The sequence below is a fragment of the Mastigoproctus giganteus genome, chromosome 4 (genome assembly GCF_048544385.1).
Source record: "Mastigoproctus giganteus isolate SK-2022 chromosome 4, ASM4854438v1, whole genome shotgun sequence".
NCBI lineage: Eukaryota > Metazoa > Arthropoda > Arachnida > Uropygi > Thelyphonidae > Mastigoproctus > Mastigoproctus giganteus.
The window spans coordinates 202,570,964-202,595,791 of NC_143578.1; the positions used below are offsets into that span (position 1 = coordinate 202,570,964).

Consider the following 24,828-nt stretch of genomic DNA (forward strand, 5'->3'; position numbering starts at 1 on the left):
ATCTGTTCTTACATAATTTCCAAACCCATCCAATATGCCCAGACACAATAGGAGGGACTATATGCAGAAAGCCTTGTGGATTAACTCAAGACTTTTGGGAATCTGCGAGGCTCTAGAGGCGAAATTTTTATCAGTTTGGCCCACATTTGTAGGTAGTAGGAATCTATTTTGTAGACATGGTACACATTTGAACAGAGGTAGTGCAAAGATTTTTGTTAGTATCATTGAGGTTACTCTAAGGGTTCAGAGGAAACTGCTAGTTGGGCGGGGAGGGTGATTTAGATCTGCATTTATTTGATGATATGGTTCAAAGTAATGCTTGCACTCACCAAAAATCTTTCATTGCCACAACAGTCAGTGTTGGCAAGATGTTTTGAGAGTGGAAATGTTTCAAGCGAGCGGGATGAGAAAGGGAAACAAGCCTAAATCACTTCGGGAGGGGGGGGTGTCAGGGTAGTAAACTATAGAAGATTACTTAATCTAAACTGTTTCTACAGTAATGTCAGGAGTGTTGTCAATAAAATGGCCGAATTTGTACTCCCTCTTGGGACAACTAATGCTGATATAATAGGGCTAACAGAAACATGGTGCCACCCGGAAATTGGTAATGAAGAGTTCCACTATGGTATTTAGGAAAGATGGGGAAGATAGAAGGGATGGAGGGAGGTGCCTCCGTGGCCAGGTGGGCAGGAGCAGCAGTGTGTAGCACATGCTTCTTGATTAGACTGGGGTTCGAGCCCGTGACTACCAAATACGGAGGATGCAGAAAGGTCAGGGAATGACCACCGCATATCCCCGGAGCAATATGGCCTTAGTTGCTAATGCTCCTAAAAAACCAAACAACTTGAACTCGAAGATAGAAGGGATGGAGGGGTCATGCTTCTTATCAAAAGCAGCCTAAGCACAAAAAGAGCTTTTGTTGTGCCTGAAGTTATATCTGTGTGGTGTGAGTTAGTCAGAAGCAAAGAAACAATGAGAGTGGGAGTTTTAGAATATGACGAGAGTCTTTACTTGTAAATGGAATGGGTAAGCAAGTGTGAATGTCTTATTATGGGTGACTTTAATCTGTCCCAGGTTGATTGGAATAAGTGCAAGGGAAAGTCGCCTCGGGGAAGAATTTTTCTAAATAACTAGATTATTATTTGTACCAGCATGTCAGAGAAAGTACTAGGGGTGAGAATATTCCTGATCTCATGATTCAGATGACATCACATAGCTTAAAGTACAGGAATCATTGTTAGGAAGTGATCATAAAATTTTCAGCTGGAAGATGAAGAGAGATGTTGCAGTATTTAAAGGTAAAGGCATGGGTTTTAACTTCAGAAGAGGAGACTTTGACAGTTTAAGGCATCCACCCAGTTCACAGTTCATCTGTGAATTGGGCGGATTGCCAAGGGTGGTTTGAATTATGGAACACTTTTGAAGCAAAAATCACATGAACACACACATACCTTTAAGAAAATATTATAGGAGGAGGATGCCAAAATGGATGACTGTGGAGCTGGCTGGTCAAATAGAGCAGAAAAAGATAGCATGGGACAGTTACAAAGCACTGAAAAGTATTGAAGCCTACAAGTTGATCTGTATTAGTGCCACAAAAAAGGTCAGGGAGACCAAGGCTGGATATGAGAAAGCATTGGCTAAGAGAGCAAAGAATGGGGACAAGGAATTTATGTATGTGAATAAAAGGAAGAAAAAAGCAAATCAGTTTGGACCCTTGTGCATTGGGTGTGTGAGAGAGTGTTAGACAACTCAACTGACGATGTGGATGAATTGAACAGTTACTTTACATCTGCCTTTACTGAAGAAAGACCGTTTGAGCATAAAGGCAAGTAAGGCTCCTGGAGTTGATGGCATATACCCTGTCGCCATAGCCAAGTGGTCAGAAGCAGGAGTGCAGTAGCACACGCTGTTTGAGTAGACTGGGGTTCAAGTCCCTGACTGCTAAATACGGTCAATCCGCACTAGACCAGCGAGGCAGATTATGGTCCATTTCCCTCAGCATGAATTGTTGAGAAGGCTTCGATCCTGCAGTGGGTTGATAATGGCCGCAGTTTACCTTTTTTTTTTTTTTTTTTTTTAACCCTGTTGTTTTGAGGGAGAGCACAAAGAAGTTTATTGAACCATTGAAGTTAATTATGAGAGCATCTTTGGACTCAGGGGAGATTCCTTTGGATTGAATAAGTGCCAGTGTATTGCCAATATGTAAAAGCAGTTCTTCAGTAAGAGTGAAGTTGACCAGACTGGTAGTCTGACTTCAGTGGTAGAAAAAATCTTAGAGGCAGTGATTAAGAGTGCAATCAAGGGACATTTAGATAGACATGGCATTCTGAAGGACACACAACATGGCTTTGTTAAGGGTAAATCATGCTTAACTAACTTAGTTGGCTATTTTGATACGGTAACTCATGAGCTGGATTTGGGGAAAATTTTCGACATAACTTTAATTTAGATTTTAGCAAAGCATTTGACTTGGTCTCTCATGAGAGGTTACTATATAAGCTTGAACACGTTGGGATTACTGGTAAGATTCTGAGATGGATTGCTGGGTGACTGCATGGCAGAAGGGAGAGGGTTGTGATTAATAGATATTCTTCAGATTGGAATGTCAAGAGTGGGGTCCCTCAAGGATCAGTTCTTGGACCACTGTTGCTTTTCATTTTCATAAATGATATCAACGAAGAGATAGAAGGCGTGATGCAAAGATTGGCAGAGACTCCATAAAGATTCAGATTATGCAGGCCACAGAGCTTGCCTACCAGGCACCTTCAGAGGTGATCTGATTGAGGTTTATCAGACTCTGAGAGGGATTAGTAAAATGAATGAAGGTGGAAGAAATCCCAGGTGCCGTCTGACACGAACATACCCGAATATTTGTTCTAAACAATTTTCCAGTTCCAAAACTTTCTGGAACTGGACATGATTAGCCAAGGAGGATGTCTTTGTGTGTGCTAGGTGCAGAGAGTGTCAAGAAATTAAGTACCAACTCAACATTCTGATGGGCATCTATGAGAGTTTGAAGAGTAGGGTAGATTCCCCCAAAGGAATTAAAACTGCAGACCCAAGCTCGCAGCTGTCCAACTCAACGTCAGAGCTCACTCTTGTGCATCAGGCAACACAGTGGCAATCTTCAGGGCAGAATGTGCTGGTCCCACAGAAGCTAGTTATTGTTGGTGACTCTATTGTCAGGGAGACGGGAAATATATTGCACAAAAAGGAGAGGTGAAACAAGACCGGGGTATGTCTGCCAGGGGCAAAAGTAGATGACTTAGAGAAGATATCATCTTTTAAAGGCAAAAAGGGTGATATTGTTATGCATGTTGATATTAAGAGTAGGAGATCTGAAGACTTACTTACCAAGTACAGGTCAACGTTGAAAAAAAAGTTACGAGTTAGGATTAAATTTTAAAGTGTCTGCAATTCTGCCCAGACATGATAGGAGGGAGTGTATAATGAGAGCCTTGTCAATCAGTTTGGCCCTGGAGAGATTGTGCAAGGCTTGTGGGGTAGAATTTTTCTCAGCCCACTCTGAAAGATCGTTTCTACAAGGATGGGATACACTTAAATAGAAAGGATGCAAGAATATTTGCTGATGCTATCGAGGCAGTGTTAGTTGGGTCAGAAAACTGCTAGCTTGGTGGGGGGATTCACAGACTAATAGGTTAACAGTAGCCACAGGCAGAGTTGAAAGTGATTCTTGCCCTGCTTCTATTGGAATGAGCAGCAGCCTGGAAAGCAAGGTGCTCGGGATTTTCTGGACTGCTGGGAGTTATCATGGAACAAGTAAATACAGTAGACTGTCAAAATAACGGCACATTGAGATCAGATATAACATATAGCGCAGATGTGTTGCAGTGCTGAAAAAAGAAAATGGCAAGTTATGTGATTACTGTATTTGTTTATGTTCGCAATTTTAAAAGTGAATTCTGTAATGATATCACAGATTATACCGTTATTTTACGTTTATTTTAACCATTTAACCAAACTGTTACGTTAGAGTCACCCAGAAAGTTAATTCATATACCCATGTGTATTGTCTGTAAATTGTGTGTTCTCTGATTGATTTGCCTGTTTTGCTGGACGAAAACCCCCCAGCAACCTACACCTGAGACCCACTAACTCAGCTATGGAGTGAAAAAAAGCCTATAAAATTTCCTGACGCTATTGACGGGATTCGAACCCGGGCCTTTTCCACCCAGCGTGGGGAGGACAGTGACGAAACCACTGTGCTACCCCTGCAGACTAAACTTGATATAATAAAGAAAATAGAATGGGGGGTAAGCAGAAGTGTATTAATGGCAGAATATAACTTTGGATCGTCAACATGTTTGTTTTTTTATGTGCAGTTAATAAAATTGCATTCTTAATCTCTCTGTTTCGTATTTGGCCTCATTATTTCTGCATTAAATACATTAAAAATAAAACTATCTAGATAACGAAAAAATCAAAATAACAGCACCTTGAATCCCCGAAGGTGCCGTTATTTCAAAAGTCTGCTGTACGTGGGCTGTGTTAGGATAAATAACTAAGAGATAGGAGTATAGTAAATAAATTTGATGAATTTGAGGTGCTGGTGTCACACAGACATAAGGAATGCAGAATTGGAATTTAGGGAGTACAATGTGTATTTGGGCGCCTCCGTAGCCAGGTGGGAAGGAGAAGCAGTGCGTAGCACACGCTTCTTGATTAGACCGGGGTTCAAGCCCGTCACCGGCAAATATGGAGGATGCGGAAAGGTGAGAGAATGACCACCACATATCCCGGAGCAATATATCCTTAGTTGCTAATGCTCCTAAAAACCAAATAACAAACAAACAATGTGTATTCAGAAAGGGAGGAAGGGTCATGCTGTTAGATAAGAAACATAAAATCTAACGAAGTGCATTCAGTTGACGTGGGTGGACAGTACAATGTTAAGTCAGTTTGGTGTGTCGTAAGCACTGGGAAAGCGAAATTGAGAGTAGGGGTGTGTTATAGACCTGATGACTTTGATAAGTATAATGAACTAACTGTACAGAGAAATAGTGGGCCAGTAAATCAGATTGTCTTATAATGGGGGATTTTAACTTCCCACAGATATTGACTAGAAACTTGTGGTTGATCACACACACTAACAAGACATCGGTGGATTTATTGGATAACTGTTTTCTACAGCAGCAACTCCTCATGCATTAAGAAACCAAAAATAAAAGAACCACTAAATGACAGTGATCACATTATATTGATGTTGAATTTACTTAATTAATGATGCACCCTGGCCGCCTCCTCCGTAGCCAGGTGGGCAGGAGCAGCAGTGCATAGCACACGGTTCTTGATCAGACCGGGGTTCGAGCCCGTTACCACCAAATACAGAGGATGCGGAAAGATCAGGAAATGACCACCACATATCCCCGGAGCAATATGGCCTTAGTTGCTAATGCTTCTAAAAAAAAAATAAAATCATAAATAATTATGGAATTAAATGTTTATTGCATAAAACAGCGGTTCCCAAACTGCACGCCGCGGAATATTTTAAAATTTAGACGGAAATACAGCGATACTCGACATCTGTCGCACCGCGCGAACTACTAGCTCGAGGTAGTTCACAGTTTCAACATTTCTTATTAAGTTGTTTGGACCTAACTACTAAGCGGAATGTTAGGTATTTCTTTTGGTCTGAGTGCGCCTTGAAAAAATTACTGAGACACTAAGAACGCCTTGAACCGAGAAAGTTTGGGATCCTCTGACATAAAATACACAATGAAGAAATTACTGTTGCGGAAAGATTTGAACAGTGTTGACTTTCTCTTTTCATCAATCAATTTCCGATAGCTGACAACAAAGTTCTCTGGGCCCTGGCGAAATAAATATCACAGAGAACATCAAAGCTTTTGTTTCAGGTTCTATGCGATACGAAAAATTTCATCTAATTCTTTTACCGTTATCTCCTTCGCGGTAACATTTTCATCTGGCTCATTTAAAAATTGAAATTTTTAAATGAAAGTCTGCATTGACTTTATTAGCAGGAGACAAACACGTCTTCTTCCGATGGTTGAGGGAACACACCGAGGCGGGTAGCAGGCAAACGTTTGTTTATTGACCGTACAACTCGCGGTAAGCTTCACATGCCATTCAAATCTTTTTCAACTATCACATAAAGAAAAAAAGATCGCGTTAACTGGAAATTTGCATCGTGTAAAGTGAAAAGTGGTATCATTTTTCAAATAGCGTTAATTGAATGTCGTGTAAATCAAACTCGCGTTATGCGAGGCCTAGCTGTAATATATAATTATTTACAACACTAATAAATACTAGTTCACTGGACTCTGGTTATTTGAGCCACCGGTAAATCGGGGCAACCGTTTATTTGGGGCAAATCTTAAAAAACAGAACCTAATCAAGAAAATAGCCAGGGTTTACTTCGCTTCATTGGGAAAACATGTCATTTAATCAGGGCAGGAGATCACAGCACTGGAGATTACCCTACGATTGTCTCCGACCATACCACGTGGTTCGGTCAGATTTCTGGAGATCACAACCATAAAACAATAAAAACAATTAGCAGTCACCTGTTTATTGGGCTTTTCTGTTAGTGCAATTTATCATAAACGGATAGTAAACTCAATCTTATTGAATTTGCGATAATACCGACAGCTGGAATTCTGTAGGTTATTATGGTGAAATGTGTTTACAATTCCATGGAATCTTCAATCATATAAAAAAAATTAATTTTCAGAATCTTCACTTCATTCCTATTTTTAAAGCTTCATAACTTGTTACTCCGTTCTCACTTGCACGTATCGTGTTACTTGCAATTCGTGTGTGCCGTGTTCTTTATTATTGATTGCTTATCTTTTTACTGTTTTAAATTTTAACCCCACCCACAAATGTCAGTGAACAGTTTGTTGTTGTTTGTTTGTTATTTGGTTTTTAGGAGCATTAGCAACTAAGGCCATGTTGCTCGGGGGATTTGTGGTGGTCATTCTCTGACCTTTCCGCCTCCTCCGTATTTGGTGGTCACGGGCTCGAACCCCGGTCTAATCAAGAAGCGTGTGCTATGCACTGCTGCTCCTGCCCACCTGGCTACGGAGGTGCCTCAGTGAACAGAAATGTCAACTAGTTAGTATGTACATATTACAGTATGTATTAATTATTCAAATTATTACGTATATTCTTCAGATTTTCATGTATCATTTAATTTTTTAATTGGTACGGTAATAAAGGATAAATTTGTGCTTAATATATCTTTACTTTTATAGCCTCTGGATAATATTCCTCCTATTTTTGCTAATTAGAATCGCTGTTTAATAGAATTAAAATTCAATTCACAAATGTGATCACAGTGGCCGGTGCTTACTACACACCGTATAGTGAATGGTACTCTACTATGGTGACTCCATTGTAACATGATTTGATTGTACAGTGAACCAATTGTAAAGCGGGGGTCCATTGTATTTTTAACTTCTTTTACATGAAACTTTGAATAATTGGGGCAGCCACTTAATCGGGCCAAAATGCACTAGTCCCGATGTGTGTCCCAAATAACCAGAATCGACTGTATTTATTAATTACGTTGATGAAGGTATATCAGGCTTAATGTCTAACTTTGCAGATGATACGAAGATTGGTGGTATGAATGAGAGTATTCAATGTAAGCTATTGCAACAAGATCTAGAAAAATTAGGCAGATGGGCTGAGAAATGGCAGTTGATGTTTAACATTGACAAATGCAAGTTACTGCATATTGGTGGCAGTAATCCCAGATTAAGAGTACCAACTGTGTGGTACTATGCTCAGGATAGTGGAAAATGAAAAGTATCTGGGGGAGGTGTAATTGCGCAGCCAGATATACAAGTTCTCTGAACAGTGAAGACAGGCTTCCAGGGTTGCTAGCAGTGGTAAGGAGATGATTATCCCATCATACAAAGCAGTGGTTAGGCTGCATTTTGAGTACCATACAGGTCTGGACGCCTCATTTTAGGAAATATGTGGATCTGCCTGAATGGATACGGAGAAGGGCAACGAGATTGGTGATCAGAACAAAGGGTGCCCTTACCAAGAAAAGCTTCATTTCTGTGAATTGCAGCAACTGGAGGCTAATCACCTGCAAGCGATCTGATTGAAGTGTTTTAGGCTTTTAATGGATTGAGAAAGCTCAATGCTGATGGCATTCTTCCTCTTGCTCTGACTACACAAAAGGGGGACATGAATTCAAATTGAGCATAGATGTACAGAAGTTTACATTCAGCCCAGCCAGCAAGTAGTTGATTGTTGGAATGAACTTCCATTTTTTGTTATGAAAGTGGATGGTTTGAATAAATTTAAGGAAGAACTAGACAAACTGTTGGAGAGAATGGACAGATAATGGTGTAGTAAGGGTTTTTCTTTTCTTTTTTGCTGATGTTGTAAGCTCATTTTCTTGCATCACTTGCCACTACTAATACTAATAACGTGTTCCTGAAAAATTTCCAAAAAGTCAATAGACCTTGCATCTTATAATGGGAGTCCCATTCATAGAGAGCTAAAATATATTATAAAATCTCTAATTATGATATAAATTTTGTGCTTTTTAACCCCTGAGTTTTAATCAGTTTAATCAGCCAAAGTTAAATTTGAAGTCAGTTCAGTAAAATATATATTAAATAATACTTCTTAGCTTAAAATCAGCTTATCTAAGCTTATTGGTGGCAGTGCTAGACAGGTGAAAACCATTTTAATGGTTGGATGAAGGGATTGCTGGTGATTTTGCATTGTATTGAGAGTTTCATTACAGGCTCCTCCTCCTCAATATCCAAAACTAGGATGATGAGCAGGGGGCTGTGATGGAAAATTATATGCTGAAAGCTCAGAAGAGCCTCCAACATCTAAGAGAAAGATGATCCTTAATTCTCTTATCTTAACCCAAGAGTCTCCACTGCTATTGATTGCATTCCAGATATTAACTTTTTCAGAATTCCTATAAGGTAGTTCCACCTTCTTTGTTGGTTGCCCAGATAACTTGGGTGATGGTTTGTAAGCAGTACCCAGATAACTCAGGGTACTGCTTGAGGATATCTGTGACTGTCTTTTATATAGGCTGAATATTGCAGGGGATCTTTGGAGACACACAACTTTAATTAGAAAACAGGCCTCGTGCATCAGGTTGCATTATATCATCTAAGTTTCTTGCAACGACCGACTAACTGGTTGAAATAAATTTATTAACATAAAAATGATATATACAATATACATAAGATAAAAAACAGAAATAAAATAAGATAAAAGTGTTTAGAACTCGTGATACATGATCATGCTCAGCTGACTTGTGCTATTGTAACCATCAATATATACTGAAGTACACCATTCACAGACTAGCTGATGAAGAGGCACTTTGCTTCGAAAGCTACTATGTATTTTAATGATTTTATTATATTATATTTTAACACTTTTATCTTATTGTATTTTAACACTTATCTTATTGTATTTTAATGCTTTTATCTTATTTTATTTCTGTTTTGTAGTAGTAGTAGTGGCATGTGATGCAAGAAAGCCAAAAAAAAAAAAAAATCACACCATTCCCTCCAAATGCCTGTCCAGTTCCTCCTTAAATTTATTCATCCTATCAACTTCCACAACGACAGATGGAAGTTTGTTCCAGCAATTAACCACCCGCTGGCTAAAGGCAAATTTCCGCACATCTATTCTACATCTGTCTTTTCTTAATTTGAATTTATGCCCCCTTAGGTTCGTAATCTGAACAAGTGGAAGGATCCCATCAGAATTCAGCGTGCTCAACCCATTCAAGGCCTTATATACCTCAATCAGATCACCGCGCAGGTGCCTAGTCTCCAGCCACTGCAATTTGCAGAACTTAAGCCTCTCTTCGTAAGAGGATCCCTTCATTCCCCACACCAATCTTGTTGCCCGTCTCTGTACAAGCTCAAGTAAACCTACATCCTTCCTAAAATGAGGCCTCCAAACCTGTACGCAGTACTCAAGCCGTGGCCTGACCATTGCCTTATACAGAGGGATAAGCACCTCCTTTTCCCTGCTAGCAAAATTCCTATATATCATTGACAAAACCCCATGACCTGCCCTGGCAGCCTGTCTACATTGCTCAGAGAACTTCATATCTGACTGCACAATTACTCCCAGGTCTTTTTCATTTTCTACCACCTTAAGTGTAGTACCACACAGTTGGTACGTTTCTCTGGGGTTACTTCTACCCATATGCAGTACTTTGCATTTGCCACTCTAACACATCCCATATACCTACCTGTTTCACGATGACTGACATCCGTCCCTGAAACCCCCAACACCCCTCGCTCCAGGTTGCTACTTATTCTAATAGAAGTTGTGCAAGAATCACCTTCACCTCTGCCTATGGCTACTGTTAAACTATTAGTCCTTGTATCCCCCCCAAGCTATCAGTTTTCCGACCCACCTAACACTGCCTCGATAGCATCAGCAAATATTCTTGCACCCTTTCTATTTAAGTGTATCCCATCCCTGTAGAAGCAATCTCTCCTGTTAACAAGTACAGTCCAGGCTAAAAATAAATTCTACCCCTTGAGCCTTGCACAATCTTTCCAGGGCCGAATTGATCGACAAGGCTCTCATCATATACTACCTCCTATCGTGTCTGGGCAGAATTGCAGACACTTTCAAATTCAACCCTATTTCACGGCTTTTTTTCATCAGTGACCTGTACTTGTTAAGTAATTCTGCCGGTCTCCTACTCTTAATATCATTAGTGCCAACGTGTACAACTATATCACCTTTTGTGCCCTTAAAAGATTATATCTGTTCTAAAACGTCATCAACCTTTGCCCCTGGCAGACATACCCTGGTCCTGTTCTATCTATCCTTTCTACAAAGGATGTTTCCCATTTCCCTGACAATAGAGTCACCAACAACTACTAGTTCCTTTGGGACCAGCGCAATCTGCCTTGGGGGTTGCCGCTGTGTCGCGTGATGACCAAGTGCAAACTCTGGCATTGATGTGGGCAGCTGAGAGCCTGATGGGCCCCTCAATTTAGATCTTTCGAGGGCATCCACCCTGCCCTTCAAACTCTCATATAGGCCCATAACAACGCTGAGTTGTCGCCTGATTTCCTTACACTCCTTACATCGTGCACACACAAAGACATCCCCCATGTATATATCATTTTTATGTTAATAAATTTATTTCAACCAGTTAATTGGTCGTTGCAAGAAACTTGGATGATACAACTTTAATTTTTTGGATAAAGATCCTCTGATGAATATGAATGACCAGGAGGATTGTCTAAACTCAACAGTGCCTTGATTGCTACATCATTCCTGCTGCAATATTGTCTTATTGTCTCTGGAACAAAATGAAAACTAAATCAATCTTAGCAAACTTTCCAGTAACTCTGTCATTTTAATAAATTTCCTTTGGCCCTCACCTTCATTATTCTGAGAATTTTCTGAATAGTAGACTAGCATGAGTTTGAATGTAAAGTTATTTGCTGCATTCCCACCATATAGCAGTTTTGTGAGCCTGGAGCTTGTCCTTAGCTGTCTTGTGCAGAGGTGCAACTTTTTCCTCATTTACCAAATTGTTTCATGCAGACATCTCTTTTTTTTCCCAAATTAATCTGGTCTTGTTAATGTTAAAAATCTGACATACAGGATAACTCCCCCCCCCAGAAATTTTAACAGACTTTTTCACAAATTCTAGTGCATTTTATTGGCACTGGAAAATAATTCCCCATTCAATCCGATATTATGCAACTTAACCTGTTGAACCATCCTTTGCTAGCATGAAATTCTGGAGTCAACAGCAGTTTTGCCTAAACTTTTCTTCCACTCCACACACACACACACACACACACACACACACACACACACACACACACACACACACACACACACACACACACACACACACACACACACACACACAGCCTTGCTTTTACTGGTTGAAGACTAACTAAAATGTTTTTTTTTTTTTTTGATATTAGTTGTCAATCCATAATTTTAAAGATCTTTCCATTTTCTCAGTCACTTCACATCACTTTTTTGACATGATTGTTGACTACATATTTCTAGCACTTTCTTTGTACATGGGCTTTATTTATTTATTTATTTTTTTTTTTTTTTCGTCTTTTTCTTCCCATTTGAATATGTGGTTGACTGGCTTAAGTGTATTGAATGTCCAGTTGAGGCTAAAGATTTACTGTATTTGGCACACCTAATTAATTGAAGGTTTGTCTCGGTTGTGTTGAATTCGAGACATATGCTTCTTATCACTATTATTGGCACTTTCATTTTTCCTTTTTGTACTCATTATTTATAAAATAATATGGGCAAAATTCATTAAAATTGTTAAATAATTTCACAAACAATAATGCTGTACAGACCAAATAGTAGTGCTGCTAAAACTGTTGGTGGGTAGGCTGTGGCATGTCCCGTGTAATGTCCCAAAGTTGAGGACTTGCCCTGTACATATTTCAGGTTTTGAAATATAATGCAATATTTAAAATATCGTATTATATTGTATTTGCCTATTGGTGTTCTCCTAACTATAGTAGCCTAATTTAACCATTCATATGTAGTAGTAAATGGCATTTGAATTACTATTTTGCCTGTGTTGAAAAATTTTCCTCATTATAAAGTATAACATATATTATGTTTTTTTTTTTTTTTTTTGATAGTTGTTGGCGCATCGGCTTCTGTGGCCATATTGCACCTCCTAAGGTTTTTGCAGTACTTTGATCCAAGCCCGAGGCGGGAATCGAACCCGCGACCTTTGGGTTGCCGGGCAGGTACTTTACCCACTCGGCTAGCCCGGTCGGCATATATTATGTATATGAACATTAATTTTTTAAAAAAATTGTGGTTAGAACTATATAATGAATAGCATGTCTTTTTTTTTTTTCAGTTAATTTGGATAACAAAGTTGGTGCTGTGGGATTTGTATCTCGCATTATCCCAGCTGTTTATCCTGTTACTCTTATTAAAATAGATCCAATTACTGGAGAACCATGCAGAAACAAAAATGGCCTCTGCATTCGTTGTGAGCCAGGTATTTTTTATTCTTATAATAAATTCTTCTTAATATGTTAAAATTGTAGATAGTAAAAACTTTGTTATACTCTCTTCTTAACCCTTGAGTATTCTCAGAACACATTTCTTTCTATAATAGTTATAAAATTTTGTTGAGGGAGGGATTCTTTATTCAACCATCCACAGTTTATTCCAAATCATATTCATGATCAAATCATCCAGTAAAGAAAATAATTACTTATAGCATAAAAGACAAAAGGACATGATTGTGCCAGATGGTTTGTTTTTTCAAAGCTCATATCTAAAACAAGTTCACTGCACCTGAAATAACAATATAAAATAGAAACAAGCTTTTTCTAAATTACTAAAAATCTCTCTCAAATTGTCCAAAATGTTGGGCTGTAGGTTCCCCTGTGTTTACACTGGTGTGAAACACCATGTTTCACATAAGAAATCTGTTTCCCTATTTAATGAACGTAACTATTTACATTCGCATTTAGAGTATTTAAATTTTGCATGGATAATCTCTACCTTTACACTTTGACAAACTGCAGTGGCCACTGGAAGGCATACCCCTAATTAACTTATACTAGTACTGACAAGATGTGGTCCATTAAGCTGTTATTTTGGAATTTATTGACAAGTTCTGCACACATTGCTGCTCGATGTTAAAGATCTTCTTCATGCAGGTCACACAACAGTTGGATGTGGTAGGGTTTTTTCATCAGTGTCAAATGTAAAATTCTGTGAACTGATGTCTTGGGCATGTTCAGTCTTTGATATCCCTCCCTAACTGATAATTTTGGATCCTCTTTGAACATTTCTCAAACTGATTCAATGCTTTCACATGCTGTCCTTGGGCATCCACATCTCTCCTCGTCACACACAGGCCCAGTTCTTTTAAACTTATTCACCAGTGCACGAATCGCATTGTCTGTTGGACTGGAGCTATGAAATCTTGAAAATCTTTCCCTAATTATAAAAAACTTTATTCCTTTAATGCAGCAAGCTACAACAAAAATCGCTCTTGAACATTGATCATGAATTATGGGTCAAAAGAAAAACATAAAATAAAAATAATAAAGATTATAATAACATCTCTAACACATTACACGTAACTCTCACTCTTCAAGCCAATGGCTCTCCCGTGGGTGTCTCCTCAAGAGAGAAATAGATAAGAATAATAATAAAAAAAAATATATTTAATAATAAGGAAAAAAAAAAAAAAAAAAAGTCAAATAACAACTAAAATAACATCAGTAACCAAAGAAGGCATCCTGGATTGCACAACTTATACACTGAGTGATCACTGAATTATGATCACCCTTATGAAAAGTGAATGTGACCCGCTGACTATGTGAAGTACGAGAGTGCACAGTTAGTCAACCTACTTAGCATAAATAAGGTGTCAATGGTTCAGTAGGTAGTAAAATTCCGAGCGTGATGGGTAAAAGGAAGGATTTATTGGACTTTGATAAAGGTCTGTGATTGTGGGAGCTCGACGAGCTGGTGCCTCGATTTCCCAAACAGCTGAAACTGGTGGGGTGTTTGAGAGCCATTGTAGTTAAAGTGTACCAGGACTGGCATCAAAATGGTCAAATAACGACCCGACGGCAAAACTGCAAAGGTCAGCGAAAGGTTGAAGTTAGAGGCGAGCACTGTGTCCAACGACTCATACAGGCGAACAGGCACAGCACTGTTCAAGAGTTGACCACCCAATACAATATGAGCCAACCCAGAACAATATCTGGCATGATCATGTATCTCACGTATGGGCTATACCAGCAGATGATCCCTATGGCATTCTCTCCTAACCAAGGTTCATCAGTGTAAAAGACTCATCTGGTGCAAAGAGCATGCAAGTTAGACGTTAGAAGACTGGAAGGTGTGCTGGTTGGATGAGTCATGTTATTTACTCCACACCATGGATGGTCGTGTACGGATTTGGTGTCAACAGCATGAAACTCTTGATCCATCATGCATGGTATCAAAAGTGCAGGCCGGTGGAGGTGGTTGTATGGTGTGGGGCATGTTTCACTGGTAGGAACTTGGACCCCTTGTGCATGTGGAACAACGTATCACTGGTCTCTGCTATCGTCAACTGCTTGCTGTCTGGGTACACCTCGCTACGTTACACTTTTTCCTGAATGGTGATGTCTTCCAAGATGACAATGCACCGAGCCATCAGGCACTTGTGCAGGAATGGTTTGAGGAACACAGATCTGACTTCCAGCATATAGATTGGCCTCCGAACTCCCGATATCAATCCCATAGAGCACTTGTGGGACACTATGGAAAGGCATATCAGACGTCTGGATCACCTCCATACCTGCATTGCTGACCACATTACACACAGCTTGGTTGGCCCTACCTCCCAAACGTTTCCAACATCTTGTTGAATCAATGCCACATTGGATAGCTACTGTACTGAGGGCAAAAGGAGGACCTACGAAGTATTAGGTAGGTGGTTATAATTCAGTGATCACTCTGTGTACCTTGTTGGATGGGGTATTACAGCCAATGACCAAACTGGCTTCCCAAAAAATAAGAAGGTACAGTTACAGTGGGCTCAGGAATATCAACACTGGATAGTAGAAGACTGAAAAAATGTTTCCTGTACTAATGAATCCTGATTCCTGCTGTTTTTGTGCTATGGGAGGACCAGAATATGCCAAAAAAAAAAAAAAAATCCATGGATCCGATACCAACCACCAGCCTGCCAAGTAACAGTGCAGGCTGGTGGTGACAGTGTAAATGATATTAGGGAATATTTTAATGGTACACATTTGAGCCTTTTGATACCAGTGGAGCAACATTTAGGTGATATAAATTATCTGAAATATCATGGACGTAGCATATTCATCTGCAAATGGGTTCTTCCAACAGGATAAAGCATCATGTCACAAAGCCAGAATGTACAGAATTGTTCCAGGAATGTGAGAGTGAATTCAGCTTAATACAGTGGCCTTTCCCAGTCTCTAGATCTCAGTTCAATTTAGCACCTATAGGATAATGTGGAATGACATAGTAGAAGTCTGCAACTATCAAATTTCCAACAACTATGAAAGCAGTTGAGTCAACATAGACCAACATCTCCATTACACTTTCAACCTTGAGTCCATGCCATGACAAATCCAAGCTGTTCTGAATGGGGAGGGGTCCTACTTGCTAGGTGTACCTAATAAAGTGGCCACTCATTGGATTGCTGTTCATAGCTGAAATAGCAATCCACAGCAGATCCATCTTATAACTGAGCTTAATTTAATCACCGTAGAAAAGTTAATTTAAATTTGGGTAGATACCATTTAAAGGATTTACTATCATTTGCTTTACACCATCCTTTTTTGCGTTCCTATCTGTGCAGCTATGCTTGTGGTTCAGTACTGCACTCTAAGAATGCTAATATGAATTAGGTATACCAACATGCATTACAGGCTCAAGCTATCCTTCCAGTATTCACCGCCCAACGTCAGCTGAGATGCTATATATGATGGCAGTGACACTGTAGTCTACACTTCATTTTTGATTGGCAGCTAACATTGTAATACTTCTAAGACAATAGCTGATTATTCCACTTTTATTCTGGTCTAACTTCAAGACATGCATATTAATGGACACCTTCCATCTTCTTCTCATACATTTTCAGCCTGCTTAATTGCACTAACTACTCTAACAGATGTCACCAAAATCCACTTATTTCATAAACTGATCATGAACTCTGATTTAGTATCACCTTCAGCACATGCTTCATACCAAGACTGACCTTTTTCCAATATTGAAGCATGTGGATGAAGCTGGCTGCTTTAGGCTGACTTATTTCTGAAAACATTTGTAAGCTACTAGCAAATTAATTTTCATTGCTTTACTCTTTGGTGCATATAACTTCAGCACCATTTTCTTGCACAAGTGTGCATACCATTACCATAAGAGAAAGTAAAGTACAAATTTAACCCCAGTGGCTCACATCTGGTGAGTATGGGCTTGGCACACCCAGGGTCCTGAGCTGGATATCATTCTTCTCTTTCTTAGTGATTCTCCAACCCCCCCACCCTCTCTCGGTAATTTAGAAATTTTTTTGACTGGTGCAGCATAAGCCACAGGCTTCCTTGCACCATATGGCTAATAATAATAAACTACAGTACATGTATTCTCTCTCTATTCCCCCCCCCATGCATGCCTGTAAGTTTTGTTTATATAGCTTAGCATAATATAGTTTGATGGTGGTGTTAATACAAAGTTCTTTGTTTTTAAATTCAGTCTAACTTCTGTGAGCCATTTCTTTCTCATGTTTTCATATTTAAGGTGAACCTGGAGAATTTGTGGGAAAGATTATTCATGATGACCCCATTCGTTCTTTTGATGGTTATATAAATCGAACAGCAACTGGGAAAAAAATTGCCAGAGATGTTTTTCGAAAGGGTGACATGGCATTTCTTTCAGGTGATATGGCATTTCTTTTTTTTTTTTTAATGGAAAACTTTAAATTTCCTTACACATGTTTTAATTAATTTTTAATATCTTCTAACATTTAATATATTACTAAGATAAGGTTAGAGTTCTTAAAAAAAAAAGAAATTTAACAAAAATCAAGTTAAAGGCAAGAAAATATTGCAAAATGTGCTATAAAAAGGTTATAGAATAATATGAAAAAATGTTCAAAGGAAATTTTTCCCATTCAGGTTTTTTTCAAATGAAATGAAAGAAATGAGAATAAAATTAAGCCAGGTTATCACATAAACTGCAGCCATTATCAATCCACTGCAGGATGGAAGCTTCCTCGATGATTCATGTTGAGAGAAATGGACCATAATCTGCCATGCTGATCCAGTGTGTGGTTTGTCAGATCGACCATATATAGCAGTCAGGTGTTTGAACTCAGGTCTACTCAAAGAGTGTGTGCTACAGCACTCCTGCTCCTGATCACTCGGCTATGGGTTATCACATATAGAGTATCAATTTAAAAATGTTTTTAGAAGAGTTCTTTTTTTTTTATTTATTATTGTAGTGTTTTAATGAATAGATACTAATTATTCTCAGAAGGAATAACATATACCAGTTTTGAATATTGTAAAACATTATTTACCATAATGTTGTTACAATTTTCTGGGTTTGATTTAAATCCCAGAAAATTGTAACAACAGATCAGTTTAAGATGTGAAATAGGTGTTACAAGTCCTGAATCTGGCTGTCTGAAAACTGAATTGTCCAAAAACTAGACTCTCCCCCTCAATCTTATGAAACTGAAATCATTTCAGTTTTTTGGTGGGGAATAGGAACTTTTTAATGAACAGCATATTTAGATGTTGAATTGGTTTTCCAAATATGATTACAGTAGAACCCTGTTAATCCGGACTTGATGAGACCACACTTGTTCCAGATTAACCAGAAGCTATCTTTTCATGTACGTTTTTATTTAAAGTTACTAAATAACAAAATTTTAACTAAATTGGTTTTCATATTAAATTAATAAAAACAATATTTTAAACTAAAAATTATAAAAAGTAAAAGTAAGTTAACAAAATACTGTACAAAGCATAGTTTTAATGTAGAACATTATATTACACAAAATTAAATGAAAAATATTGCAACACAAAACAAATAACTATTTTTGAGAAGTTTACTTGAAATAGTCCTCAATGTTTTTTTCCTTTAATTTTGAAACCTACTTTCAGGCCGCACTATCTCACAACCACTTCAAGGTCAGAAGCTGATGTGTCATCCTCTCTTGAAATAAATCAAATGTTTGTCAAGTTCTGCCATGAATCTAATTAAGCTATCCACTTCTACAACAGCAGATGGAAGTTTGTTCCAGCAATCAACCACCCGCTGGCTAAAGGCAAACTTCCGCACATCTGTCCTACAACCGTCTTTCCTCAATTTGAATTTATGCCCTCTCAGGCAATTATTCTGAACAAGAGGAAGAATCCCATCAGCACTGAGCATGGTCAAACCATTGCCTAGTCTCCAGACACTATAATTTGCAAAACTTAAACCTTTCCTCATAAGAGCAACCCTTTGTTCTGTTTACTAATCTTGTTGCCCTTCTTTTTACTCGTTCCAACAACTCTACATACTTCTTAAAATGAGGCCTCCAGACCTATATACAGTACTCAAGGTGTGGCCCGACCATTGCCTTATACAAGGGGATAATCACCTCCTTATCCCTGCTAGAAAAATTCCTATATATCATTGACAATAAACCATGAGCTACTCTTGCAGCCCATCTGCACTGCTCAGAGAACTTCATATCTGCCTGCACAAATACCCCCAGGTCCTTTTCATTCTCTACCACTGTCAGTGTGGTACCACAGAGTTGATACGTTACTCTGGGATTACTGCTTCCCATATGTAGTACTTTACATTTGTCAGTGTTAAACTTCATTTGCCACCTCTCAGCCCATCTGCTCAACTTTTCTAGATCCTGTTGCAGCAGTGTACTGTCACTAGTGTCATTAAAAACCCTGCCAACCTTCGTATCATCTGCAAACTTGGATATTAAGCCTGATATACCATCATCAATATCATTTATAAATACAGAAAACAACAATAGACCAAACACTGAACCTTGAGGGACTCCACTAATGACATTAGTCCACAAAGAGCAGTGTCCATTGATTACCACTCTGTTTTCTCCCACTCAGCCATCCCTTTATCCATAGCAGCAATTTGCCTCCAATGCACACTGCTCCAATTTGTGCAGCAGTATCAAAGGCTTTTCTAAGGTCCAAATATATGATATCAAAATTATTCTTTGCATCCAGTTCCTTTGTGACTACATCATAGTATCCAATCAAATTAGTCAGACAAGACTTCCCCTTAAAAAATCCATGCTGTGTACGAGCTATAACTGAAGTCTTGTCTAGATGATCCTGCAATGCTTCTTTAACCAGTGCCTCCATTAATTTCCCTGGAACAGAAGTTAAACTAACAGGTCTGTAATTACCTGTGTCTCCCTTTGATCCTACTTTGTGGATTGGGGTCACATTTGCACATCTCCAGTCCATGGGTACCTCCCCGAGTCCAGGGAAGCTCTCATAATTATGGCTAAGGGTTTGCTTACTTCCTTTGCTGCCTCCTTTAATATAACTGGATAGATTCCATCCACCCCAGGTGCATTTCTTGTGTTTATCTTCAACAATTTCTCCTCCACTTTACTCTCAGTTATTACAAGATTATCTAGCTTACTGCCACAGTTGAATACACCTGTGGCATTCTCCTCCCTGAATAACTCCTCATGTGTGAATGTTGATGCAAAATATTCATTTATTTTGTTAGCTACCTGAGCAGGATTGTCAACTGTTGAATCATCGATATCAAGTGGACCAATCTGATTCATCCCCTTCCTTCTAGAGTTTACATAAGTAAAGAACTCTTTGCTGTTTTTCTTTGCATCCTTTGCCAAAGATTTCTCGTAATCTGCATTGGCCTGCCTAACTTCCTTTGTAATTTGGTTACAGACCAGCTTATATCTATCATAGGCTTCTGTGTCACATGTTAATTTATATGTATCCCATGCATTTTTCTTCTCTGTCACATGTCTAATTAGTTCATCTGACATCCATTTAGGCCAAAATCTTGAACAATATTTCTTTGTTGGTATGAAAAGCCTAGTAACTTCCAAGATTAATTCTTTGAATGCTTCCCATTTTGAATTTGCTGTTGATAACATCATCAGTTGGTCCCACCGTATAGAATTTAAATACTGTCTCAGAACACCCTAGTCACCTTTACGAAAGCAAAAACCCTTCCCTTTACCCCTGATGGTAGTTATCTCTTTGAGTAAATCCCACTTCGGCACACTGTTATCACTGCCACCTAGTGGTTCCTTTATCTGCAGATACTTAATGCATGAAGAATCACTACTGATAATCAGATCAAGAGTATTACTCCATCTAGTTGACTTCCGAACATGCTGCTGTAGAAAACAATCATCCAATAAATCCACAAAAGCCTTGCTAGCGTGTGAGTGACCAACCCACAGATTCCAGTCAATATCCGGGAAATTAAAATCCCCCATTATAAGACACTCTAATTTACTGGCCCACTATTTCTCTTCACAATTGCTCATTATACTCATCAAATTCATTAGGCCTATAACACACACCTACTCTCATTTTTCCTTTCCCAGTGCTTATGTCACAACAAACAGACTCAACATTGCATTGTTCACCCACATGAATTGGATGCACTTCCTTAGATTTTATGTGTTTCTTAACTAACAGCATAATCCCTCCTCCCTTCCTATCTATCCTTTCTGTACATATTGTACTCCCCAAATTCCAGTTCTGCACTGCTCATGTCTGTGTGACACCATGTCTCTGATATCTCAACAATATCTGCATTTGATGTCTTGACTTGCATTTCAAGCTCATTGAATTTATTAACTATACTCCTAGCATTGGTGTACATGCAAGTATACCTGCACCTGTTTGTACTCTTATTTACTCTAACACAGCCCATGTATTTACTTGTTCCACTATGACTCCCAGCAGTCCTGGAAATTCCCATTGCCTTGCTTTCCAGGCTACTGCTCAATTGCATTTCAATAGAAGTAGTGCAAGAATCACTTTTACCTCTGCCAGCATGGACTAATAGATTAACTACTGTTAATCTATTAGTCCATGTATTCCCCCAAGGTAGCAGTTTTCCCAACCCATCTTACTCTGCCTCGATATTCTTGCACCCTTTCTATTTAAGTGTATCCCATCCCTATAGAAGCAGTCTCTCTTGTTAACAAGCACAGAATAGGCTGAGAAAAATTCTACCCCTTGAGCCTTGCACAATCTCTCCAGGGCTGAATTGATTGACATGGTTCTCATCATATACTGCCTCCTATCATGTCTGGGCAGAATTGCAGACACTTTCAAATTCATCCCTAACTCAATGCTTTTTTTTCAGCATTGTCTTGTACATATTAAGTAATTCTGCTGGTCTCCTACTCTTAATATCATTAGTGCCAATGTGTACAACAGTATCACCCTTTGTGCCCTTAAAGGATGATATCTGCCCTACAACGTTATCAATGCCTTCCTGTGAAAGTAGACAAATATTTTGTTAAAAGAGAATAGGCATTTTCTGTTATCTAGAAAAAAGTGCTAAAAGGAAAGCTATATTTATACCTTTTAATTAATGCATGCCTGCTGCTGTAGTAAAAATTTTGAAGCATATGTATACACTTTGGCAGTCTTGTGTAAATTTGACTAGACTGGTAGTGGCAACCTCCAAGTCTATTTAAAAAACAGATTAGAAGTTGTGCAAAAAGCTATATGAGTACTTTTTAATTACCAAACCAAAAAGTACAAGCAATCATTATTGAGCATTAATGACTCATGTCCAAATCCAGTTTATGATCGAGAAGTTTTGAAAGAAGATAATTTAATAAAATCATCAAGAAAAATAACTTCTGTGTGTGTGTGGTATGGGTGTTTATTGGCGCATTAGCTGCTATGGCTATAGTGCGCCTATTCGTAGGAATATTAAAAAATAATCCAGTTTAAATTAGTTTCAGTTCTGTAGCCTATTTATAAAAGATGATACACTCCGATTTGTTTTAAAAAGCAGAAAAGTTTGTTAACATTTGCGTCCTCTCCAATGATATGATGTAATGTCAATGTTTCTGAACGATTAGCCAGATTTTGAAGTATTGCAGCTCGATGTTGTTGATACTGCGGACAGTCAATCAGAATGTGTTTGACTGTTAGATGTTCTAAGCAGTATGGACACTGAGGAGGATCATCGCCCATTAGTAGATGGAGGTGAGTCAGATGGGTGTGTCCTATTCTCATTCGTGTGAGTACCACTTCTTCCCGCCGCACTGTCTGATTGCTGGAATGCCAGAACTTTGGGTTTTGTTTCAGCTGGAAAAGTTTGTTATTCGTTTGGTTATGCCATAATTCTGTCCACTGTGCATGGCATGCTGCTTGAATTAAGATATTATAATCGGGCGCTGGAATAGGGATAGAAGTTAGGTCTGAACTTGGACTTTTGGCAGATGTATCAGCCACTTCATTCCCTTTTATGCCTGAATGTGCTGGAATCCAGCAAAACTTCACTAGTTGTTGACGATCATAAATCTGCAATAGCAAACTCCTGATTTTCATTACAATATGGTGATTCTTTTGAGATGTATTCTGCATTGCTTTGATTGAGCTGAGAGAGTCAGTATAAACTATATATTTTGCAGATGGATGTAAATTCAAATTTTCTAGAGCTAACTGTATTGCATACAGTTCTGCTGAAAAGTTGCTATACTCAGGTGGAAGAGAAGCTGATATGATAGCAGAGGGAAACACTGCTGCTGCTCCAACAGTTGACAGAGATTTGGAACCATCCGTATATATCGGTAAGAAGTCGGCATAAGTTTGAATATGGCTAGCATGGAGTTGTTGCACAGTCACTGCCGGCAGGCAATTCTTTCCCCATTGAAGAAAATAGGTATCAGAGGTCAGTTGAGGAAAGGTGGTCCATGGTGGATGAGAGTAATTCTTTATCTGTTGCATATTGTAGAGAGGAACATTCCAGTTCTGCGATATTTCAAGGAGCCGTAGGCCAGCCGGTTGGATTTTACTTGGTTTATTTCTATAGAGATTACTAGTGGTTGATTAAAAAGGTATGGCTGAATAGGATGCAAAGGGCAAGTCTGTATTTTGGCTGCATATTTAAGTAGTAACATTTTTCTACGAAGATGCAAAGGGGGCTCATTAGCTTCAATGTATAGACTCTGAGTTGGAGATGTCCTGTATGCACCAATTGCAATCCGCAATGCATTATGTTGAATAGGATCCAGCCAGCGTAGCACACTCCTTCGGGCAGAATCATAAACTGGAGCACCATAGTCTAAACGGGATCTAATCAGTGCTCTATATAAGAGCAGCAAAGTTGTACGATCTGCTCCCCAAGAGAGGGCAGATAAAGCTCTTAGCATGTTGATCTTTTTGAGACAGGCAGTACGTATTAATTTAACATGATCTAAGAAGTTGAGCTTACTGTCCAGGATTAGTCCCAAGAATTTCATATTGCTGGCAATCGGAATGGTGGAATTTGAAATCCGAAGTTCAGGATCTGCATGCAATTTGCGTTGACAGCAAAAGTGGATCGCAACTGTTTTCTCTGGGGAAAGACGATATCCATTGAGCTCAGCCCACTTTTGAACTTTATTGAGGGACATCTGCAATTGCCTTTCGACAGATCTCATGTTCTGAGAATGGCAAGAAATAGCGAGATCGTCAGCGTAAAGGTAAGCCTCTACAGTATTTGGAAGTACTTTTGTAATGGAATCAATTTTAAGGGCAAACAAGGTTGCACTCAAAACTGATCCTTGTGGTACTCCTTCTTCCTGCGAGAATGTAGCAGAAAGGGAATTTTGATATCTCACCTGGAAAGATCGGCTCTTGAGGAAGTTCCTAATAAATATGGGTAGGTTGCCTCGTAGACCAAGATCATATAGGTCACTGAGAATGCCATACCGCCAGGTAGTATCAAATGCCTTCTCTATATCAATGGAGACCATGACAAGGTGTTCATTTTTCACAAAGGCATTGCGAATTTCAGATTCCGCCTTGATCATCAGATCTAGGGATGACCTGTTTTTACGAAAGCCATGTTGACAATTACTCAGTAGATGTTGAGTTTCAATGATCCAAGTGAGTCGACTATGGATCATTTTTTCAAGAATTTTACCAAGGCAACTTGACAGAGATATTGGTCTGTAACTATTAGAACTGGAGGGATCTTTTCCAGGTTTCAAAAACGCCAAAACTGTAGCGTGGTGCCAAGAGGTTGGATAAATATTTTCCAGGAAGATCCGGTTAAAAAAGATTAGAATCATTTGTAAGCTTT

At 38.9% G+C, this 24,828-nt stretch overlaps 1 protein-coding gene across 1 annotated transcript in view; it reads left to right on the plus strand.

The window, feature by feature from the left end:
* The window catches only part of Fatp1 (Fatty acid transport protein 1), a 259,281-nt gene that overhangs the window by 194,785 nt on the left and 39,668 nt on the right, over positions 1 to 24,828 (plus strand). Inside the window, exons 8-9 of the mRNA XM_090371137.1 lie at positions 12,866 to 13,009; positions 17,293 to 17,430. Of these exons, the coding sequence (XP_090227263.1) occupies positions 12,866 to 13,009; positions 17,293 to 17,430 (282 nt within the window). The remainder of the gene's footprint in view (positions 1 to 12,865; positions 13,010 to 17,292; positions 17,431 to 24,828) is intronic.